At 46.9% G+C, this 21,181-nt stretch overlaps 7 protein-coding genes across 7 annotated transcripts; 4 read left to right on the top strand and 3 right to left on the bottom strand.

Moving 5' to 3' along the window:
- Positions 1-4,447: 4,447 nt before the first annotated feature.
- On the bottom strand, positions 4,448-4,753 carry C8Q69DRAFT_520280 (hypothetical protein; the record flags this gene model as incomplete). Its single annotated transcript, XM_028633492.1, has 2 exons — positions 4,448-4,567; positions 4,616-4,753. The coding sequence occupies 2 exons, from the start codon at positions 4,751-4,753 to the stop codon at positions 4,448-4,450; spliced, it is 258 nt and encodes an 85-aa protein (XP_028485081.1).
- A 3,205-nt stretch (positions 4,754-7,958) lies between these two features.
- C8Q69DRAFT_465964 (hypothetical protein) lies at positions 7,959-8,562 on the bottom strand. The gene has a single exon (XM_028630521.1). It carries the CDS (start codon positions 8,282-8,284, stop codon positions 8,081-8,083), a length of 204 nt encoding a protein of 67 aa, XP_028485080.1. The 5' UTR covers positions 8,285-8,562; the 3' UTR covers positions 7,959-8,080.
- Positions 8,517-10,212, top strand: C8Q69DRAFT_520269 (hypothetical protein; the record flags this gene model as incomplete). The annotated part of the gene is made up of 4 exons (XM_028633491.1): positions 8,517-9,065; positions 9,113-9,913; positions 9,974-10,156; positions 10,189-10,212. The coding sequence occupies 4 exons, from the start codon at positions 8,517-8,519 to the stop codon at positions 10,210-10,212; spliced, it is 1,557 nt and encodes a 518-aa protein (XP_028485079.1).
- Positions 10,213-11,601: 1,389 nt separating this feature from the next.
- On the top strand, positions 11,602-13,669 carry C8Q69DRAFT_402106 (hypothetical protein; the record flags this gene model as incomplete). The annotated part of the gene is made up of 3 exons (XM_028627956.1): positions 11,602-11,649; positions 12,119-12,181; positions 12,458-13,669. Coding segments are annotated over 3 exons (1,323 nt in total), but the record flags the coding sequence as incomplete, so codon positions are not given.
- An 84-nt stretch (positions 13,670-13,753) lies between these two features.
- Positions 13,754-15,100, bottom strand: C8Q69DRAFT_254355 (hypothetical protein). The gene is made up of 4 exons (XM_028626602.1): positions 14,406-15,100; positions 14,260-14,359; positions 14,002-14,207; positions 13,754-13,949 (listed from the first exon to the last, which is right to left on the bottom strand). Exons 1-4 carry the CDS (start codon positions 14,949-14,951, stop codon positions 13,839-13,841), a joined length of 963 nt encoding a protein of 320 aa, XP_028485077.1. The 5' UTR covers positions 14,952-15,100; the 3' UTR covers positions 13,754-13,838.
- Positions 15,101-15,249: 149 nt separating this feature from the next.
- C8Q69DRAFT_402586 (hypothetical protein) lies at positions 15,250-16,056 on the top strand (the record flags this gene model as incomplete). The annotated part of the gene is made up of 2 exons (XM_028627966.1): positions 15,250-15,632; positions 15,717-16,056. The coding sequence occupies 2 exons, from the start codon at positions 15,250-15,252 to the stop codon at positions 16,054-16,056; spliced, it is 723 nt and encodes a 240-aa protein (XP_028485076.1).
- A 69-nt stretch (positions 16,057-16,125) lies between these two features.
- On the top strand, positions 16,126-19,416 carry C8Q69DRAFT_402127 (hypothetical protein; the record flags this gene model as incomplete). The annotated part of the gene is made up of 2 exons (XM_028627957.1): positions 16,126-18,187; positions 18,392-19,416. 2 exons carry the CDS (start codon positions 16,126-16,128, stop codon positions 19,414-19,416), a joined length of 3,087 nt encoding a protein of 1,028 aa, XP_028485075.1.
- Positions 19,417-21,181: the final 1,765 nt, after the last annotated feature.

Below are 21,181 nucleotides of genomic sequence, written 5' to 3'. Positions count from 1 at the left end.
TGTGACAAGAGGGTAGGATTCAGAAGAACAGGCTGGTCTTCTCTTGGTATTGCACCCACTCAAGTAGCTAAATTTTATCATAATCAGCGGTATCAAATTCTCCCAGCATACGCGCAAGATTATCGGAAAGCTCTTATAAAATCTCAACTTAACCCTGCTCTGATCAAGGCATGCGGCCTTCCGTGGCGGGCGTTTGATTACCGACTCACGCGTGTTGAAATCTTCCCCTTCGACTGACGCGAAACCGCCGCTACGTCGATCACAAAGTTCGCGCTCCCAATGAGAATTATGAGGTTTTCGCTTTTCTTCCAGTTTTATCAAAGACTTTACTTCTATTCTATGAATCTGTTATTTGCTTTTTCATGTCTGTAGTGAATTATCTGTAGGCGCTATCAATAGGCGCCAGCTGTCTTGTATTTTTGAACATACGGAGTTACGCAAGGCCTAGTACTTAATTGTAGAGTATGTCTACCCTGAAGGGATGCAAGTTATCCTACCCTTCGTTCTGTATGCGCATATCTCTTTCTTCTCTCCCACGTTGGAACAGAACCTCTTCTCTCTGATACTATACCGTATTTTGGGACTTTCTCGAGATGGACCTTTTTAGTCTTCAAGAGGGCGTCCGTCTGAAACGGTTTGTGTCTTTGCTATCACGTCTCGTACTCTGTAAAACGTACCCACTGTTCTGAGTAGAGGGGAGAGCTTCGCATAGTACCTAGTAATGAAGTTATTCAGCAGCTTCGTGGGCGAAAAATTCAGCACATTCCTCAGAGTCAACAGTCCCTTCTCGAACCAAAAGTGTAACGTACACCATGATCTTGGTTAGATCAGTCTCATACGCCATCTGGATCCAAGCCGACCTCAGAACAATGGTAATGGCATCTATCACTGCAGCACCCAAGTACATACGATTAAGGTATCGGAATATGTGTACCAGGCGCTCAAGAGCGGTATTTTTCATTGATTTCTCGGGCTATGGTTAATAGCTGGGGATAAAGGAAAGAAATATAAGTAACCGAGCAATCCATTGCAGAAGCATCGAAGTGGGATGACTTTCTGTATAAAGTAATTTGGATATCACCGTGCAATATTCGAGGGTACAACAGCTAATGGTGCATTGGGTAGCCGTCGAGAGCTTTAGTACATAACTTGCTTCAAGAGTTACATGGAAAGTCTGATGCACTTCGTGCCACATCAGGTGATATCCCATTTACCAGACCTCCCACTAGTACGAGCCTTCAGCCATCCAAGGTCCTACAGCACAGGGGGTTGGCGCAGCTACAGAGTGTCCGGATACCGGTGTCACCACTTACACTCTTTAATTGTTTCAGTAACCCTAGTGTGAAACCAAGCTAGGTTGTATTTGGAATGGAATGGAATAATGATTCTCCCGACCAGTGCCGCGTCCTGTACTGACATATAATATTACATAAAATATCCCAAGTGGGATTAGCGCTGTTTCACTTTAGGGTTGCGGAAACAATCAAAGAGTATAAGTGGTGACACCAGTTTCCGGACACTCTGTATAAAGGCTGCAAGGACATCGATAATGACATATGTTCACGATAAGGACGTCCACATACCCCCACCACAGGTAAAGTAGGATTTATACGGAATGTCTTGGCCTCGGAGCCTGCAGACAGATAAAATATCAGGTTTATGTTCGGATATAAATCTGAATATCGCAGAGCAGTTGTATGCTACCATGATCTCGATGCCAAATTCTCACCACTGGTGCCCGTAGGAAAAGAAAGGTCTTTCAGACTCATCGGATCACATGCAGGTATCTAATTCACATTCAGCGAGGGCGACCGGATGCAAAAGAAAAAGGAGAGTCAAGTGGCAGTGACGGGCATGGTTGGCTGCTGCACAACACAAACTTTTGCGCGTATGTAACCCATGCAGGGGGTTGAATAGACACCTACGTTGCGAATAGCTTCTGAATTAGGTACATTGCCCAGATGCGTTATGTGCACATCTACTGTGTAGCACTTGTCCAGGACTGATTCTATTGTATTCTTCTGTATTATATGCCATCGCTCTCCTACGGGCGCACAGTAACCCTGAGTCTTCAATAAAATAATGGATTAATATAATCAGATTATGGTCTAAGTTAAGCATCGGTTATATAGTTCCAATCGCTCTTCTCGGCTTCGAGGCCTTTAGATGGCAGCTGTACGGACGGTTCCTAGATTAACGTGTGAATGAAGATTCTACATAATCTAATCCTATAGCTTCAACCTATTTGGTTTCTCACCTTAGACAACAAGTTCCGCAATTTTTCACGCTTTGAAGAGTATGTCTTCGGCTTAGAGATCCGTGGAGCTTCTCTTATGGCCAAAGCTGTACCCAAGGATGAGATAGTTCTTGTTGCTCCCCCTGAATGTAAAGTAGATGATAGCTGAGTTGTATCTGTCTTGTCCACTATAATCATCTCCGAATCGGAACTCCACTTTATAGTTGTCGCTTCTGAGTTTGTGGAGTCCACGGAATTTCTCCTTCCAGTGAACTCTGATGTGGGTATTAGAAATCTGCTCAAATGCATGTCCTTCTTATACATACCTAGAGTTCTTTTGTAGTGGGCGAGGGGAGCTTCGGTTTCCGGTAGGGCATCGTACATGTCTACACAAAAGCTCTCATTGAGAATGGCCTCGTTTCGTTCCGGTTCCCTAACGGTATGAGACCTCTCATTCCCTATATGCAATCTGCTATACAAATTTTCCAGTTCGCTGTGCTCAGGGGAATAACCGATGGTGTCTACTGTTGCGGGCTGGAATGATCCGCGCTCGCTTCTTGGAGACATCTTGGTGTCCTCAGAAGGACTAGACTTCTGGTCAAGGGCTTCATTAACTGCTTAACTGTCAGTAAAACATATACTTAGAAAATCATAGAAGGCTTACTCATTATTTCGTATGGCCAGAGATCATGAACTTTAACAGAACTTCTTCGACCGAAGGAAAAGAAGGGCGCGAATAGCTATTATATACACCGTCGTTTCGCTAGATCACTGACTAGTACAGATATGAGCAAAATTGCTAGCCAATAAGCAAGAGTTTATGCTCAGTCTACACCTTTTAGCGGGCCACTTTACGCAAAGAAAAAAAAATACTGATCTCAAGACTTCAGCCACACTGTCATTATGATTGATTTGTACGTAGAAATTATTCATGGACAATAAGAAATTACTACATTGTTTCCAAAGGTTTTGGGAGAACTATACAATCACAAGATACCAAGGATGTGTTAACAGGCATGCTGGTGCCCGAAGTAGTACGAAGTCAGTAAACAGGGGGCTTGAGTCTTCATATGTAATAGACTGTCGATGCTTACATTACTATAGTAGATGCTCTGATGAGATACCAAATAAGTTAGGTATATTTATGGTACAATGCGATGCCTCACAGGATAAAATGGAATCTGTAGATTTAGTCCAAATGATACCTAAAAAGACATGATTCTTGAAGTCTGACCAGGAGAATATTCAATACAAGCAGAAGATACGCTACGCAGAGCGCAGTGTGGTATTATTATTTAGGGTTAACGTCCATATAGAGCCATTGGCTATGGCAGACACAAAGAAACCTGCGGAGTATAGAGGGTTATACTAGGCAAAGAATAGCCAAAGCTAGACGGTCAAAGCAGAGTTTAACAAAAAGTCCTACGGAGCCCATAGGCATAGTATGCCTCTACAGCTCGCATCGACAACGCCTTATGTTAATACTTCGGTCTTTATCAAGACAAATTAACGCGAATATAGTCGCAATAACCTTCCATGAAAAGCCTCACTAAATACTCAAATCTGTCACAGACAATGTGTAAAGCGGTTTAGCCTTGTCGACCACTCCTTTCATCACATGGGTCCCACAGTTGAATAGAACCTACAAACCATCATTCATCAAAAAGAGAAGGTCTTGGTAGCGTTATTGTGTCATCTCTCCAAGACCAGTAAAACGTGATAAGTTTTTAGGCACGCTCTACTTTTGTGAACACAGTTGACTGCATTCATTAATTCTGGCTCTATCAAGATATGGGTGTCAACTGAAGTGTTGGGGACGTCCAAGATCCTCCACTTAGACATCGCCTTCTGTAGTGCAACTGAACGGGAGTACTCAACATATGTCCTTGCTATACGAACATATATAATTAAAGAATTGAGGTTATTGTCATACAGATATAGCTCGATAATTGAAAAGCTGGGATCTCTAAGTGAGTAGAGAATAGCATGTTTTATGAGATTTGGTGAAGCCCAGGATATTCAAATCGACTAAAATCTCTTTCTATTTCACTCTGAATAGAACAGCAGAATTCATTATCAAGGGTATTATGAAGGGGGAAGAAAGAGAACAGACAAACCATAAGCGGCTCGACCCTGGTGCCAATTCTGTGCTTCAGTGCCTGGTCTCCAGCACTGAACTAACCTCAACAGCCCCGCAAATCCCGAGTACAATTATTCAACCTCATCTAACGAAGGACTATAGTACCAGAAAGTGCGTGCGGAATAGAGCGCAAACCAAGCTAGCCACATTAGCTCTTTTATAGACGGACTCGTCTTCGTGACAAGAGGGTGCTATTTAACATCAGCCTGCGCCCTAAATGAAAGCTTCGCTGCACATACCTTTCTGAGCTCATCCACTGAATTGGCAGAAGTAGTAGTTGATAAGAAGTCTAGTGCAGTGGAACCGGAAGACGAGCGATTGAGGCTGTCCACGCCTAATACGCCCTCATCTTTTGCATAGCCCTGCATCAATTCCATAGTCACGTTAGCGACAGAGATCAGGTCGGCTCTTGATGATTCATCCGGAAGTCGTCAACGGCAGCAGTCTATGCGTTCTAAGAAGCGTCAGTGATCTCTCCACACGAAAGAAATTAACTATCGTTGATTTATTACCAATTTTAATTTGTCCCTCGATGCTCATCAGGATACTTCAGCTTTTCAGAGACGTATGCCTGATCCGTTTCGAGGATAAATAAGAAAGACCACTGAGAAACTAGGATCATTTACCATATTGATTACGTGTTAACTAGCAAATGTGGAGGTCAAACTAGGATTCTAGGTTATGTCCGATCCATGTCAGAATGATAACTCAGCGAACGACAAAGGAAACATCAGACCTGGCCAAAATGAATGAATTCCACTTCGATAGGCCGTCGAGCCATGTACCATCCACCATCCACCAGCCTCGTATTGAAGTCAGACTGGGTCGGCCTGTATTTATAAAGAAATAAAGAACGGGTCCAATGGAAAGGTGAACCTGCCAGGTCCGCTTACTAGTTTGGCAGTCTGGGCTCTTTTCTTTTGCGGAGGGTTGTGGTTGATATCCATCGAAGACATGAAGACCTTATCGTACATAATCTTGGGCACCGTATTTCGTAAACCATAAATCACCACTAGGAGCCGTCGCATTTGCAGAAGGCCAGCTGATAATGCGGCGACATTCCAGGACAACGCCATGAAGCCTACAGAACCCCTAGTGAACTGCTAGCAATCATGCCGTGTTCTCATATGTGCCACCTAAGGGTCAGACTAGCACGAAATGACACCCAGTGAAAGAAATCCGAGGACCACATAGCAGGACGCGGTACAGTAGTATGGTAACTGGCTGCAGGGCTGGTGGCAACCGACTTGATATTTTGCAAGGTGGGCCGGCACCCTCGACCTGCCAGTAGGTCGATCAAGGAAGAGGGTGTTTCAACTTGACAGCAGGCCTAGGCTAGGAACAGGAAGGCAGCACATGGAATAAAGCATGATATGGTCAGATAAAAACACAGTCAATATACAATACGGTACATAAAGAATCTACATGTTGGCAGTCGTACAAAGAGAGCAAAACTATCATAGGAACCAACAGCGGAACAAAGGAAGGAATTAACGATCACACAATGATAATGTCACCTTTGTAGAGGAACGCAACGCAACACAATAATGCGAAAATAATATGGAAATTGGAAAGCCTTCTGAGGTTCAGATAGACCACCAAGCGTCGAGCTAGGGTAAAATTTATGAGAAGAGAAAAGACAATGGTTTCCAGATAGACCGGCGGGAACGATAGGCTTTATATATTTCCATCACCTTCTCCCATGTGACCATTCCTCCCACTGCCCGGTCTTTGACACGCTGCTGAACGATATTTGAAACACTGGAGCTACGCGAAATAATATAGAAATCACTGTTTGAGGGGCATGGATGTCTACCTTTGTGGCAATACGACTCGGAAGGAGTATCTTAGGGCTGCAGCTTCTTTAGAGAAAGCCATGGAAAGCTATCGACACATATCCATGTACTTAATCAGTATCCTGCGTTCTGGGAAGGAAGATGATGTGAACAATCTAGTAAAGGAGATTCAGAAAGCCTCATCCCTTGATTCTGCTCTTGCAGACCTGCAGTCGTTAATTTCTTGGAAGAAGAACTGATTCCTCTTATTCTGCTGAGAATCAAATTCTAGACTCACCTTTTTACTCAAATGGTATCCCGAATAGGAGTTGTATTTTGTTTGATTTGCCACTGAGCTACATCATATACGTACCTATTGCTGGCTATACCCGACTAAGGAGAGGGGTAAAGGCAACAAATCTTATTGTTTCTTAACCTAAGGATATGCTGTTGAATCGCTGTGATGCGATCGACTCAATCGCATATATCGGACAGCTCAGTCTTAGTCGGTTATTCATGAAAGTGCAATCCCTGAATGGGGATATGGATAGGTACGATAATACCACGCAAGGGAGGATTTCTAACTGTAAATAATTCGGCAGTATATAGTGCTGTTAGTGGAGATGTACTCTGTATAATCGTCTGAAAATCCTCTCTGGTTGCCTTGCGACAAGTAAAGGATTCTCCCTACTGGGACACGTTAGTAGGTGACTAAGCTATGGGACCGAATGTAGGCAGACTGTCCGCGCATAAAGTGAAAAGGCCAGCCATTCCGAAATTCGAATTCTAGTTGGTGTTAAGCAGAGATATTTCATTTCCATAGAAAATCGCTGAAGGCGGGCGGGGTCTGCTGACCTAGGAGATGACTACCATAACTAGTTAGTTAACGTAACTGGTAAGCGAGCGACGCATGTAAGTTGGGGACACAGCACTGTATTCCATACAAATCAGCCCTTTTTGCTACTTGGATATCTCAGCAACCAGAGATTGTAAAGATAAAATCTTTCATACATAATATATTATAGGGTAAATAAGACTAACAATATTTTTCTCTACATTTTTTATTGTTTGCCTTACACTGTCCAGTAGAAATATCAAGAATACGGGTGTGATATTTAGTACTGAAAGAAGCAACGCTTATATAAACTTCTCTAATTTATCTATTAAAGATAAAGTACTATTATATACTATCTTTAAATATTATATTACTATAACTTGTGGTTGCTGAGATATCCAAGTAGCAAAAAGGGTTGATTCTGGAATACAGTGCTGCGTCGCTCGCTTACCAGTTACGTTATGTTAGTTATTTAGACCTCCCACACGAATTATGTACATGTATTATAGATAGTAAAGGTATCTTACAAGTACATACCGTACTGTAAACGTCTGGGAATATAGTTGTTCCATTGAGTATCTCCTAGGTTTACGCTGAAGCCTAAAGTGATTCTGATTGGTTTATATGAGCTACTAGCACCGAATTCATGGTCATCTGACGAATCATTCCGCGAAACCGCTGAAGCGCTGCAGGCAAAAACAAAGTGGTCTAACCAAATAGGGACTAGCTCCTTTGCGATGGTCTTGCCCTTTAAATAGCTTTGAAATTAAAAACTATAATTAAAATTAAAATAATTTTAAATTAATTAAATAGCTAAAAATTTCCTTACATATAAATTTTTATTTTAAAAATTAATACAAAATTATTAATATTATATTTATATTTAAATATCTATTTTAATAGCAATTGTATCCTAAAGTCGCCTTGGGTCAGGAAACCGGAGATGATGGCGAACGCTCCCTGAGCTGGGGTAAGAGATCCTCAATTGTCTGATGAATTGGAAGGGTATAGGAATATGCCTAAGGTGCGAGTTAGATAGTATATAAACGCACTATTACGGTGCGTACCAAGCTCGGGAGTGACTTTAGCCACTCCTACGATGATGAATAAAAAATATACACCTGACCGGTTTTCTGGATCCTAATTGCGATAACGACGTCGGATTCGCACCCCAGGCTAAATTCTGCGGCTTTCTTAAAGAGGCTACTCTTACGTCGCTGACGTTGTTGTGATTTTGCTCGACTAGCCTCTGAGTAACGCTTTTTAATACAGGAAGATTTTTTAATATTCTTAGACATTTCGGGCTTCGCAAACGTAGTACCGTATAGTATGCTTTTCTCGGGCCTCAGAAGTCGTGCGATCGAGGGTTCTTAAGTATTTTTGCCTTGGAATATGTCCATACTAATTGACTGGAACTTATATAAGAAGCTCTCGTTTGTCTACTGATGGCGTCTTCCTTCAGAGTACTTCAGCGCGGGTTGTCCTTATCTATACATGTAGTTTCATGTACTATAAAGGCTGTCTGCTTGCATGCTTTCCTTCCCTTATCGATACTTCCTTGTTTCTTTAACTGTCTTTCATATTCAAAGAATGGATCCATTAGCCATTTATGCTATTACCGCTGGCGGTATTTTTGCTGTACTTTTCTTAGTGCGCGCCGTCTCTCTCCTGGCCAGTTGTAGACATTTGTTCTCTCTCGTTGTGTCTCAACATCTGACGCTATTCTTCGTCATTCGTAGGCATCGGTTCTTGGGTCCATGGACCGGAGCTGATATGTTGCTCCATTTATCATATGCTGCAATTAACGTTTTCCTTGTCTCATTCAGAATCACGTCGTTGACTGGCGCTGGCCGCCGGGCTGGAGAGCTGGCTCTGGTGAACTTGGTTTTCCCTTTATCAACTATCCACCTAGCCTACCTGGCGGACCTCCTTGGTATCAAATGGAACTCCTGTCGAAAGATCCATCGTGCTACTAGCTGGATGGCTGTTGCCCTGCTATCATTTCACATTGTTACAGTAGTTCATGGCCAGGGCTTTACATTTCCACTCCGCGAACAGCAAAATCTTTGTGCTATGATTGTATACCTATTTGCACCCGCCACTTCGCTATAACTAACCTCTGATAGGCTGCGGCCTCCCTGGGCGCCCTTGCCCTGCATTCGATTCCTTGGTGTCGTCACTGGTCCTACGAGATCTTTCTTCGAGGACATCAGATTCTCGCCGGTCTCTTCGCCTACGGGGCTTGGCAGCATCTCCCATCACAGAGCACTTCTTCAAAAATATACCTCTTAATTGCGCTGGGAACTTTTGTGTTGACTTTAGTCTTAGAGCTTATAACCCTCCTATATTATAACGGTCTCTTCGCAGGCCGTGGTACTCCCAGGGCTATCGTGTCATTCAGCGCAAGCGAATCTAAAGAAGGCCCTGTGGCCAACGCTGTCCACATTCGCGTTTTGTTGCCTCGACCAGTGAAAGTAGAAGCGGGACAGTATATCAACCTCTGGATGCCCTCAGTCAGTCTATGTTCGTGGATGCAGACTCACCCTCTCATGGTTACATCGTGGTCCAAAGGCAAGCAAGATACTGTGGAGCTTCTGGTAAAGCCACGCAGTGGTTTCACTGCGGATCTTCTTCGCTATGCCCCTGCTGCTGCGGGGAGCTCGGTCTCTTTCCTAGCTTTGTTTACTGGTCCTCATGGAGTGAGTGAGGAAGCTAGCGACTATGAGAACATTCTAGTGTTGGCCAGCGGACCTGGGATCGCCGCGGCCATTCCATGCCTAAAGAAAATGATCCACAGTTACAACACCTGCACCTCCCAGGTTCGCCGGCTACATTTGGTATGGCAGGTAGAATCTGTTGACCAGATGACCCCCGCATTGTCTCTTATCAATAACCTCCTGAAGGATGATATCATGGATGATGGCTATGTTAGTATTCGATCGATGTTCGGAGATTTCATCTATGGTTGACACTAACCATCATTTTAGATACTGCATATTTCGATTTACGTCAGCGACGGTATTGAGCAGAATGGATTACCATTTGGCAGACATAAGCGAGTTTATATTTATCAGGAAGTGCCTGATTACCAAAGCATCATTTCTGTCGAGGCATCCGGCGACCAGGTTGAGAGACTGCCCAACATTTGGGATGAGCAAGGTCGGACACTAGTGATGGGTAAGGTTCCTAATTCCCATGTGAGATACGTATTGACCGTCCTGGCTAGTCTCTACAACAGACGACCTTCGGGATCACATACAGAACGTTGTACGAGAGTGCCTGCACGAGGGCGTAAAGCTCTCAGAATTAGAGTATCAGCCCAGCACTGATTAACGTCAACAAGCCGAGTTGAGGCTGTTGGGGGCATTTCCGGATCAACAGAAATGGAACTTCTTGCCACAGTGGATGCCTTCAAAGCCTTTTTTATCCATTCCTTTCTTCTCTCAACTTTTTTTTCTTTCTTTCTTTTTTTTTTCTTTCCCTTTTTTTTTTTAATTCTTTCATTTTAGAACAAAGGGAAAACAAAGGAAAGAAAGGCAAAGAGAGAAAGAAAAAAGCCCAGAGTAAGAGCAAAATAAAATGAAGGTTAGAGAAGGAAAAAAAAAGAAAGAAAAAAAAGAGGGAAGAGTAACGATTGGTTGCCTCTAGATACTGTATGACTCAGGCAGCAGTTATGTGGAGAGAAGGAAACAGAATCGGGTCACAGTTGAACGGGGTCCAAAAAAATCTCGGCGGTGCTCAAAGTTCTGCCACCGCCCCTGTCACCGCCTCTGAACCCCATTCAAGTTTTTCCATGTATAGGCTCAACGGGGGTCAAACTTGTATTTTTGAACCCCGTTCAATAGATATAAAGTCTTGGCAAATAAAACTATATTATATTAACGTTTATATACTGTATATATTAAATAGTAAAGGATATATTATCTGTTTTTATTTATTAAATTTTACAAATTTTTAAATTGGGTAGAAAATAGTCTAAATGGGGCTCAAAAATCTACTATGCATATTTTGAATGGGGTTCAAAATGTCTGGGATTCTGCCACCGCCTCTTGAACCCCGCTCAGGTTTTTCCGGATTCCGTGTTGAGCACCGCCAAGCTTTTTTTGAACCCCGTTCAACTGTGTGCCCAAACGGAATATGGGGGAAGGATCTGTTATTTTTGTTTTAATACGGAAATGTGCCTGAGCCTGGATCTGCAGGAACCGATCAATGATGGCACTATAACGGTGGGGCTAACGCAAGCAAGCCCTCAAACCCAGGGCCAAGGGCCACGATTTCTCGACAAAAGACCATTGATTCTGCTCCCAACGCTCTCTTTCTTTAACATCTTTAGCCATTCTGCCCATCTTTACAGTACTCAACTTTCTGAGGCCGATTGTGGCTGCTCCTCCATATAAATACAAGTTACTTCCCCCCTCTTTCCACGATGCTCTCCCTTTTTTCCCGACCGAGCATCACTTCCGTAATAGCCTCTGCTAAATTAGTCGCGACCCACCGCTCTTCTCTTTTAATTATCCCACTCTCTGCGGCTGGCCCGCTGAAATGCCATCTCTTTCTTTCTGCCTTCCTGTAAGTGCACCCTCTTCCGTGGTTCCAAACCGCTCACATCTCGCAGATTCATCCGACGGAGGTGCTTAGTTTGGATGAGGACACTTGCTCTGATGTCAGTAGATTACCCTTAACCTTCATTGAAGTGGATACTCACGCTAGTCAAGTTGGTCAACCGGTTTGGTAGGAATTTGAGACAGTTACTATCGCTTTACGTGGTACAGAGTTCGAGCGTGTTAGAGGGAGCGAGAAAAGGGGGCCATATTCGATGGCATATCTTAACAACCCAGGCTGGGCAATCATCGAATGCTCGGGATGGATGTCTGAAGACATATGATGTGTCGGTTACGATAGACGTGAGTTCGGTATTTCTCTGGGGCTTGTCTGACTGCTCACTATCTGTCACAGCAATCAGTGCTAGGGGAAGTTCCTCATGTTCTAGACTACTCGGAGCTTAGCAAGGTGAGTCCTCTAGAACTAATCATGGGTATATTCTTACCTTGTGATAGCTTGGCCGGGTCCTCGGGGATGATTTTGACGATATCCGGAAACTGAGCTGGTTCCAGTTAGTCGGGGTTCTTCAGTGGCTTCAGGAGGCCAAGATGATCGAAGGCTTTAGGGTGCAGGAGAACCAAACAAAGGCTGAAGTGAACACTCTAGGATTATTATTAGGCTTGTGCCCATCTCTAACTTTCCGCTCTTATTCAGTCTAACCATGTGTTGATCCCATAGGAAGCTATAACACAGACCTTTCGCTCGGCACACCACCTACTTCCATTGACCCTTCCCTGCTGACCAGCGATCACGCATTGTCGAGCCCCGAGAACATTCGTCCTAACGCCGTCGACGAGCTGGATCAGATATGGGATCAAATCATAGCGCTACCGGAAGACCGGAATACCACCGAATTCGCTACCCCAGAGGATGTAGCGACACCCATGGGAGCGGGGACGTCTCGCATATTCGATGCTTTAACTTATCCGACGCCCTCTCCCTCTGTCCATTCGCCCCAAGTGGGTCGGTCGGTAGCCCCGACAAGCCCTGCTGACAGGATAACGCCGTATTGGTCCATTGCTACCCCTTTGTCGATTGGTAGCCCTTGTTCGTCCCTAGTAATGCCACCAACGGGGCCTGCTACGCCTCCTGGGTCTGATACTAAGACTTCATGTTATCCGACCCCATCTACATCTTATTCTCAATCTCCCCCTACGGTAGAGTCACTCATGCCTCTGAGCCCTGAAATTCCGAGACGGAGAAAATCCCGATGCTTAGAGTTGTGCAGATTTGGGGAAGACGGCACAGAGCTCCTCAAACAGAGTAGAAACACGCAAATCCTCGAAGCGGAAGCTGGACTTCTCGCACAAGACCCTCTCAGACCGCTGCAGCCCTTTCTAGGACTCGGCGAAGCAGATACATGTTCCTCATTAAGTGCACTCGGACTTCCTGTTGTGTGGATGGGCCTAAAGGGGGCTGCTAGTTACTATAGACTACTTGAAGCCGTGAAGGACAATAAAATTGTTCTTCACCCCTTCGCGAAGCACATAGCGCAAACTTTATTTTATCTCAACTACAAGTGGTTGGAGAAACACATGAATCAGGGTAGGGTCTCTGTTGCTACGTTAATTCTTAACACCTGCTCTGAGGAACCATCAAAGTCTCGTCGTGACAATATCACTACCTATCATGTGCGGCGAGGAAGAATTTGTTGGACGCTTGCAGCGTGCTTGGGCGCCGGTATCTTGTTGCATGGTGGTGATGCCATACGCATTATGTATGTACTCCGGCGACATCCCTTTCGTCAACTAACCCAGACCCGTAGTATCAAGGATACTTTCAGTGTCAGCCAACTTAATGTTTTTATATCCTTTGTCTTGCGCACCCGGCCGGGTAGCGTTCGTCTTTTTCATTCACTGGAGCCTGTGGTAAAGGCAATCATACTGGGAGTGCCTGCAGTTGATCTCCGCCCGGTTGTTCTGGCTGATGATAATGACCTTATTAGACAAGAGGAACTAACGTATGCCTATGCAGCGGACCAGGAAGCCTTGACAGACCAGACAACGGACGAGACATGGCTGGCAATAAATGCCGAGTATATCGCAAAGGAGAAAATGTCTGAGTTTCTTCCCAATTTCTGACCGTACCATCCTGATTTCGCTGTTCCTGTGTCTACTTAGCGTAGTGTTCCTCCTTTCCTGCATAATATGTTTAAATTTAACCAGTTTGAAATTTGACGAAATACTACTTGCTTTCGACTTGACAAAGTAATTAAAAACATTCAGGACATGTCCTTGTCTTCTATCTCGTTTAATTTTGGATCCATGGTTTCGTTATGAACGTGCGTGTAGTGATAAGGCAGAGACGGGCAAGCCCGACTAGCGTGCCTGCAGACCAGCGGTGCTTAGTGAGTAAGGAATGCTGTTTGCTCGTAAGATACCGATTATTAATGTAGATAAGACGTCCAGCTGACCTTTCTTAAGTCTTGGATGGTTGCGACCGATGCCGTTGCTGACAGGAACTCCAAGGAGTCAGACTGCCAACGGGTACCGTCAATCCCAATCACACCATCAGGCTTCAGATACTTCTGCATAAGAAACATTGTGATAGTTGCTAAAGATCGGAGAATCTGCGCCTGAGATTGTTGTGGCTCACGTTCGATGCAGTGCTCTAGAGCCCCTGTCCGAGACTATAAGCAACCAGGAAGAGTAGGTGTGGGAACGATCTGTACCAATTTGAATAGTTCCATCTTGGCCCAGGAGGATATTAGAACACGTCAAGGATTGATGCTCAAAGCCGTTTTCGAGTAAGTGAGATAATCCATTAAGCACCTCTTTGGGTTAGCGCCCTTTTTCTTGATGATCCTGCATTCCGTACCTGTGCAAGTATAGAAGCCAGCTGTAGCTCAGACGGGAATATATCACAGGCGACCAGGTGTTCCAAAGTCAGAGGTAGGTCATCAATAGTAAAATATGTCATGCCATGGTCCTTGAAGATTTCGTTTGCAGAGATAACGTTGGGGTGATGGGTCTGCTGGAGTACCTGCAGCCATATATCTGCTTTTTTCCTGGAAAATGCACGGACAGCAATCACCCTAGACGGGTCCTTTTCATGGACGGCAATTGATACGGGACCTGCAAGATCACAGGTAAAAAGATCTTTCAATGTGTCCCAGGGTGACCCTCTCCGGATAACGGGCGATTGAGCTGCCTGGCCCACTCTTTGGGAGCTGCTTTGGGGCACGTCTTGTGCATAGCCAAGAAGCATATTCTTAGAATTTTGTTGCTTCTCCCATTGCTTTATTCCCTTGGTTGGTTTGTGCTTAACCTGACCTTGAGACTCCTGCGCGGACACTGACTTGGGTATTGGCCGTTTAGCCTGAAAAGACTCGGCGTAAAGTTGTGTGAGTGGCCGGTCGTCCATGGTATGTGATGCCTTCAATCAGAGAGATGAGCTGTTATGGGAAATCAAGATGATGAATATTCCTGGTTCCGTTTCGGATAGCGGCCTCCTTTATGGAAAAAAAAAAGGTCTTTCAAAGAGGGATTCGCTGATGTGTGGGGAAATTGGCGCTTCAGCGCTTCAGCGCTGAACCCGCAACGACCCCAGTAAGTGTACAAGCAAGTACCACATAATGTCAACTTAGTTGAACATAAATAGCTCTGTCTAACCTCCGAGCATCGACAAACAAAGGCCGAAGTCACTTGTGAACTTAAAAGCTATGGATTTGTTGACAGATACCGAACGGCGATTAACCGTAGAACGACTCCTAAAGTACCAAGGCACCGCCAAGATCGACCTGAACCAAATCTCCCTCCAGCCACTCGTGAGCCGTGAGATTGACCAGAAGAACGTGGAACGATTACGTGATATCTTTGCCAAGGATGGGTGCCAACGTCTTGACATTCGAAACCACGTGACTGCTGTTGTCTCCAAGAAGCACCTCGACAGAGCATGCCGTGCTGCAGGCCTGACCCCCGAAGAACTTAAAACTTGTCCACCGCAATACCCCCGCCTTCTTTTTCGTGGGCATCAAATACAATGCCTCCATGGGCAACATAGATTGAAAGCTGCTGAGGAAACCTTACCTCCCTCAGACCGGTGGTGGACGGTGGACATATATCTGGATGGTCTGATTTCACAAGCGTAATTTCCCAATGCATACTAATCCTCTCTTGCAGACATAAGCCGTGACCTAAGGACGGCACTCATCGATGAATATGCAAATGAAAAGGCTCCCACTGATGGAGAAGTGTACCGGAAAATCCGCCAGTATCAGCAGGAGGCGAACGCGCTCTTTCAGAATCGTTGGTGGACCCGACTATCGCCGAACAAAGCCAAGCGGCTGAGGCAGCTCACTTCCCCAGATAAAACACATCTCTGTGCAGCATTTGACGCGTTACTTGTGATCCCCGGGCTCTGGAATGGGATGAGCCTTGGGTTATTAAACACAGTCCTGGCTTTAAAGTGTGATGAAGTTGGTCGCACTCGTCGCTATCTGCAGGCTTTTCCTGACTTATTGTCTTAGGAACTCATTCACTACTTGACACATGTGAAGAATTTTTGGGCAACCCTTGTCAACCATGACCGCACTCGGATGGCCCTTATTGACCTCCACACCGTTGACACCCTGCAGCTTTACGCTCCTCGTGCGTCTAAAGTTGATCGGACGACGGTAAAGGGGAAAATCCTCGGCGGGGAGGTCTTCTCCAACTTTAGCCGGTCCGAACGTAGGGCAATATGGAAGAAGATCCGGAGCCATGAAATGTGCGACGGCATCATCCCATCCCTTCATACGTTTTTCCGCGATATTTCCTACCTGGAACTCTGTGCCAACTCCGTGAAACGGCTGGTTGTTTTAAACAAGCAACAGCTGACCGTGCGAAGCGCGCTAGTCCATAGCTTTCGATCCCGTCGCTCTAACGGGTCTTGTCTAATCCAGACATCGGAGACTTCTTTTCGCCGACTGCCTGGATCCAGGGGTGAACGTATATCCTCTGGTTATCGTCAAATCTGGATGTACGCGATGCGACACTACCCGGACATGGCCAAGGATCTCCAGTGCGGCCCAAAGGCTAATCCCACGCGGGCAAAGGCACGAGCGAGGGCGGACGAGGGCGTGATTCATGGAATGGCCACTCTTGCCAAGAAGCTGGGATTTCGTACTCCACCAATTAAGGCGATCTTACGACAATCACCTGACCACCAGATTGCCCGGGCTGCCCTGCTCAAAGCGCGGAAGCCGGACCACTACCACTATGACCGTGAGACCTTTGAGTCTCTTGTCGAGCAGATTGCTGGTTGTTTTGCGCTCGCTATCCCCAACGAGGCCGCACCGGTGGCGCATACCACTGGATGGGCAATCCAGCTAAAGGAGCGCTGTGGAGTGCCTCAGGAGCAAACCCAGCAACTAGACCGCCCGCATATCTTCTTTGACACTCTACACTCGGCAACGGTGTCGCAAAGAAACCTCTCATCGCTGGAGGTGAGACGAAGCGTTTACTACGCGTTTTTCGGCAAGCCGACCCCAGCAACCACCCCACGTGCTTCTCTGGGGCCGCCATCGTCCCACGAGCCTCTTTCACCATTATTTATCCCCAGCGATGTTCCGAGATCAGAGTCGGAACCAGCCTACGACAATATGTCGAGAGACGGCTTTGATGAGGCGGCATTCCATGGCCGTCAGGATCGTTCGGACACCCCCGAAGAGCAACATCAGAGGCAAGGAGATCGATGGCATCGACATCAAGACAGACAGCCGGTGGTGGAGCACGTCCCACCTCATCCCCAAGAGCCTTCCATACCAAGTTCCATCAGAGCGGCGTCTACTATCTCTGAGATCATGGATACGGATTGCGAAAGGTCTGACGCAGAACATCCGATTCGACGGCAGATTGCCGAACAACCGCCGGCAGGTAGCAGAGGAATGGATTCTGACAGTGAGGAACCGGAAGATACGGAGATCGATGAAGATGACCTACGTAACCGATCAGAGGCTGGGAGTCCTGGGGTGGGGGGCACAGCCGTTGTGGTTCCTTCGACTTCAGGGGCGCCACACGATACGGATATGTCCAGCGTACCAGACGAAGGAGCAGATGCAGTGAACGGGGTTATGGAAATGGGTTCATCCACACTGACCCAATCCGAGTCGGTGGAAGATTGTGCTGGTATGCCAGCTACATTACCACGCCAGTCAAGTGTTCAGTCACCAACAATCCTCTCAGTGCGTAACTCGGAACCAAGCGCGGAGCAACGGCCTGGATTTGGTCCGTTGCAACCCATCGCAGAGCACACGGAGCTGGAAGTAACTCGGTCGGTCGACCAGCCGGAAGGCCCGGAGCATATTTCTGGAGGACCATTCCCAGCTGAAGCTGTGCAAGGAACAGTCGGAGAGCAAATTCCGCCCGGAACGGAGCTCATCACCGGAGCGGGTGACGAATCCCAAGAAGATCTAGTCGCCCGGGAACGCGCAGATGCTCTTAATCAGCTACAAACGCCTGGGGCTATCCCCCGGCCTGTGACTGAGCTTCCCCTGGACTTGCCGGACTTGATTACACGATTGCGGGACGAGGGAAGCCAGCTGGAGGATGACAGTGTACCCCTTGCCAATCATTCAACGCAGGGACATCCGGAACCGGGCACTGGAGTTGCTCCGCCACGTCCTGAACCCCCCGTGCCCTGTGCGATGGAGAGCTCGCGTGGTAGTCCGCGGGACGATGAGAATGTCCCACGGTCTCCCCGTCCGCGCCTGAGAACCGGTCCGCAACCACGCAAACCAGATGGCGTGCGGAAACTGCGGGCGAAGAACCGACCGACGCATCAGGATCTTAATCGGGCAGGAACTCGGGATGCCGCCATCGCAGATGAATTATGGAATAGTGATGATGGGGATGAAAACTTGACCGGTGCTGCTGACGCGGGCCCCTCTCCACTGGACACCGAACGATACCCAGCCAATACACCCGATCCGGAACAGGCTCATCGCGAAGCGATTGACAGACAGGAAGAGGAGGATTCCCTGTTTGATACTCCGCATCCGTTGGAAGAAGCGGACTCCCAAGGGATGGCAGAGACCCAGCGGTGGGTCACGATAACCTTCCAGGTCTACGAGCGAAGTCAATGGAGCACTACGGATGTGGTGTCTGTGAGCCCTGATCACCTTGCTGAGGCGCAGATTCTTGCCGACGGATATGCACGGGACCCCAACCGGAATGCACGTTTCTACGATGGCCAACTCCGCAAAGTTGCGGTTGATGAGTGCATTCGCGCTGCGATTGACGATGGTAGTTTCACCGTCCTGATGAGTTTTGGAAGGGACCTCGTGGTGACCCGGCAGCTTGTCGCGTCTATAGCACCGCTTCGGGCTGTTGGCGGTGATGAGCCAGCACGTGGGCAGGACCAACCTGGAAAGCGGGTGAAAACCAACGCCGGCACTGCATTGGCCGATCCCGTTCGAACGCCGGAGGATCCAGCTCCGACGGCGACCAGTGCACCCACCTCGAGTGTGAGCGAGCGACGCAACCGCAAAAAACTCACGCCTCGGATCGTCGCTCGGCGGGCGCAGGTTGTGCGGCCCCATCCGGCAGAGGCAACTCCTCAGCCCGTGACGATCGTGTTCCGGGTCCGAGAAAACGATGGGCGTTGGACGACGGCGCACGAGGTGGTCGTTGATCGGTCGGATCCATCGCAAGTAGAACGGGTGGCGAGAAAAGAAGCGAGGAACCGGCAGGCAACGTTCTACGATAAGAATCTGCGGCTGCTTACGCCCGCACAGTGCTTCAAGGCAGCCATTGAGGATGACGCCAATACCATTTTTATGCACTTCGGGGGGGAGCTTGCGATGGACGAAGACACGATGAGGTCGATCGCACGCGACATGGAACTATAAGGCCAAGCATCTTCCTTCCTCCATTACATTGGGGCAGTCGGGAGACGAGAAGGGCCGCAAACATGTAGGCAGACGACTGTCTGGGCCTGGCAACCGCTGTGGACGCCAGTTGGCGGTCCTTCGTCCATGGTGGTCGTACGACCGGCGCCCTATGATGAAGTAGGTCCGAAGCACAAGGTCTGGCGCTTCTGGTACTATATCACTAGACCTTCGCACTCGATCTTCTATCACTAGACCTTCGCACTCGATCTTCTATCACTAGACTTTGGCACTCGACCTTACTACAAAGGTCATCGGTGTCTGAGCCTACCACATTGGGCCTCTGCTCCATCCCCTCCGACCTTCTAGGTGATCAGACCACGAGTCTATGGCTGATATCGGCTTAAAGCCCTGGTCCGATCTTTCACTGGGGCTTCAGGCCAGATCGGCTGTATGGCTAGCAGCGTACGTCCTTCTGGGTCCCAGGTTTGCCGTTACTGAGATACAAGAGCTGGGAGTCTCGCCGACTTGGGATAACTATATATACACCTATACTTCAAGATTATGTTCACTTGAAGATTGCTTCCAGAGGCTAGGAGCGATTGGAGGCCAACATATTCTTAGGTTCAAGGACTAAAATATATCGTATTCATTCACACAAGCATGCCTCCTCCTACTAGATGAGATAAGAGTCCGTTCAGCTCTCTTTTAAACAGTAGGAACTGGAAGCTAGGTGGTGATACGGTGAGCTGATGCAATGTAATGTGCATTTTCACAATATAATCTCTTGGAAACAGACCATTTTCAGAGTAATTCGATGGCCATGGGAGGCTCGAGCGCTGAAGCGGGGCGTCAGATGTTATCCAATAGAGATACGTCATTTGCAGTCCGGGCTGAAGGCGCTAGTGTTCAGGGCGTGGGCGTCCAATGACTCAGCGTTGCGCCCGTCAATGGTTCATTCACGAAAGGGACACACAGTTGAACAGGGTTCAAAAAAAGCTTGGCGGTGCTCAACACGGAATCCGGAAAAACCTGAACGGGGTTCAAGAGGCAGTGGCGGAATCCCAGAAATTTTGAACCCCGTTCAACATATGCATAGTAGATTTTTGAGCCCCGTTCAACATATATATAATATATTTTTAAGCCCCGGTTAAACTAAATTTTATCTAATTTGAAATTCTATAGATTTTAGTAAATAGAAATAGATAATATATTCTTTTAAAATATTTTTAATAAAATTTAAATTTAAATTTTTTTTATTTGCCAAGATTTTACATTTGCTGAACGGGGTTCAAAAATATACTTATGTAAGCTTGGCCCCCGTTGAGTCTATACACGGAAAAACTTGAACGGGGTTCAGAGGCGGTGACAGGGGCGGTGGCAGAACTTTGAGCACCGCCGAGATTTTTTTGGACCCCGTTCAACTGTGACCCGCCACGAAACATTCCCTCTTGATTGATTCCAGAGAGGAGCCGACAGTGGTGGCATCTTACGACAGCCTGTTTATCCCATGTCCCAAAAATGGTGCCTTTCCCGCCTCTTCCCACTAACACCATCGAGTTCCTACAGTGACGACTGATGATTGGCCTAATATCAAGACCAACTCGATTCTTAATGAGGCTCTCTTCATAGTACGCACTGTACGCGTTGGTGGGATAGGTGAATTACAAAGCAGAGAAGAGAACGGTGGTAATCGATAAATAAGGGCCTATCTTATTCACAGCAGCATGAGTTGATATCACATCTATTTGCTCTGTTGTCAGAGCAGATCCGCCATCGCCCAAAG

The sequence above is a fragment of the Paecilomyces variotii genome (assembly GCF_004022145.1).
Source record: "Paecilomyces variotii strain CBS 101075 chromosome Unknown C8Q69scaffold_5, whole genome shotgun sequence".
NCBI classification, from domain to species: domain Eukaryota; kingdom Fungi; phylum Ascomycota; class Eurotiomycetes; order Eurotiales; family Thermoascaceae; genus Paecilomyces; species Paecilomyces variotii.
This window is presented reverse-complemented; position numbering and strand designations above follow the sequence as displayed.

Coding starts and splice junctions, on each gene's coding strand:
- C8Q69DRAFT_465964 (XM_028630521.1), bottom strand. CDS start 8,284: ATGTCTAAGAATATTAAAAAATCTTCCTGTATTAAAAAGCGTTACTCA.
- C8Q69DRAFT_254355 (XM_028626602.1), bottom strand. CDS start 14,951: ATGGACGACCGGCCACTCACACAACTTTACGCCGAGTCTTTTCAGGCT. Junction 14,360..14,405: donor TGGCTTCTATACTTGCACAG/GTACGGAATGCA, acceptor TAACCCAAAGAG/GTGCTTAATGGATTATCTCA. Junction 13,950..14,001: donor CCATCCAAGACTTAAGAAAG/GTCAGCTGGACG, acceptor ACGAGCAAACAG/CATTCCTTACTCACTAAGCA.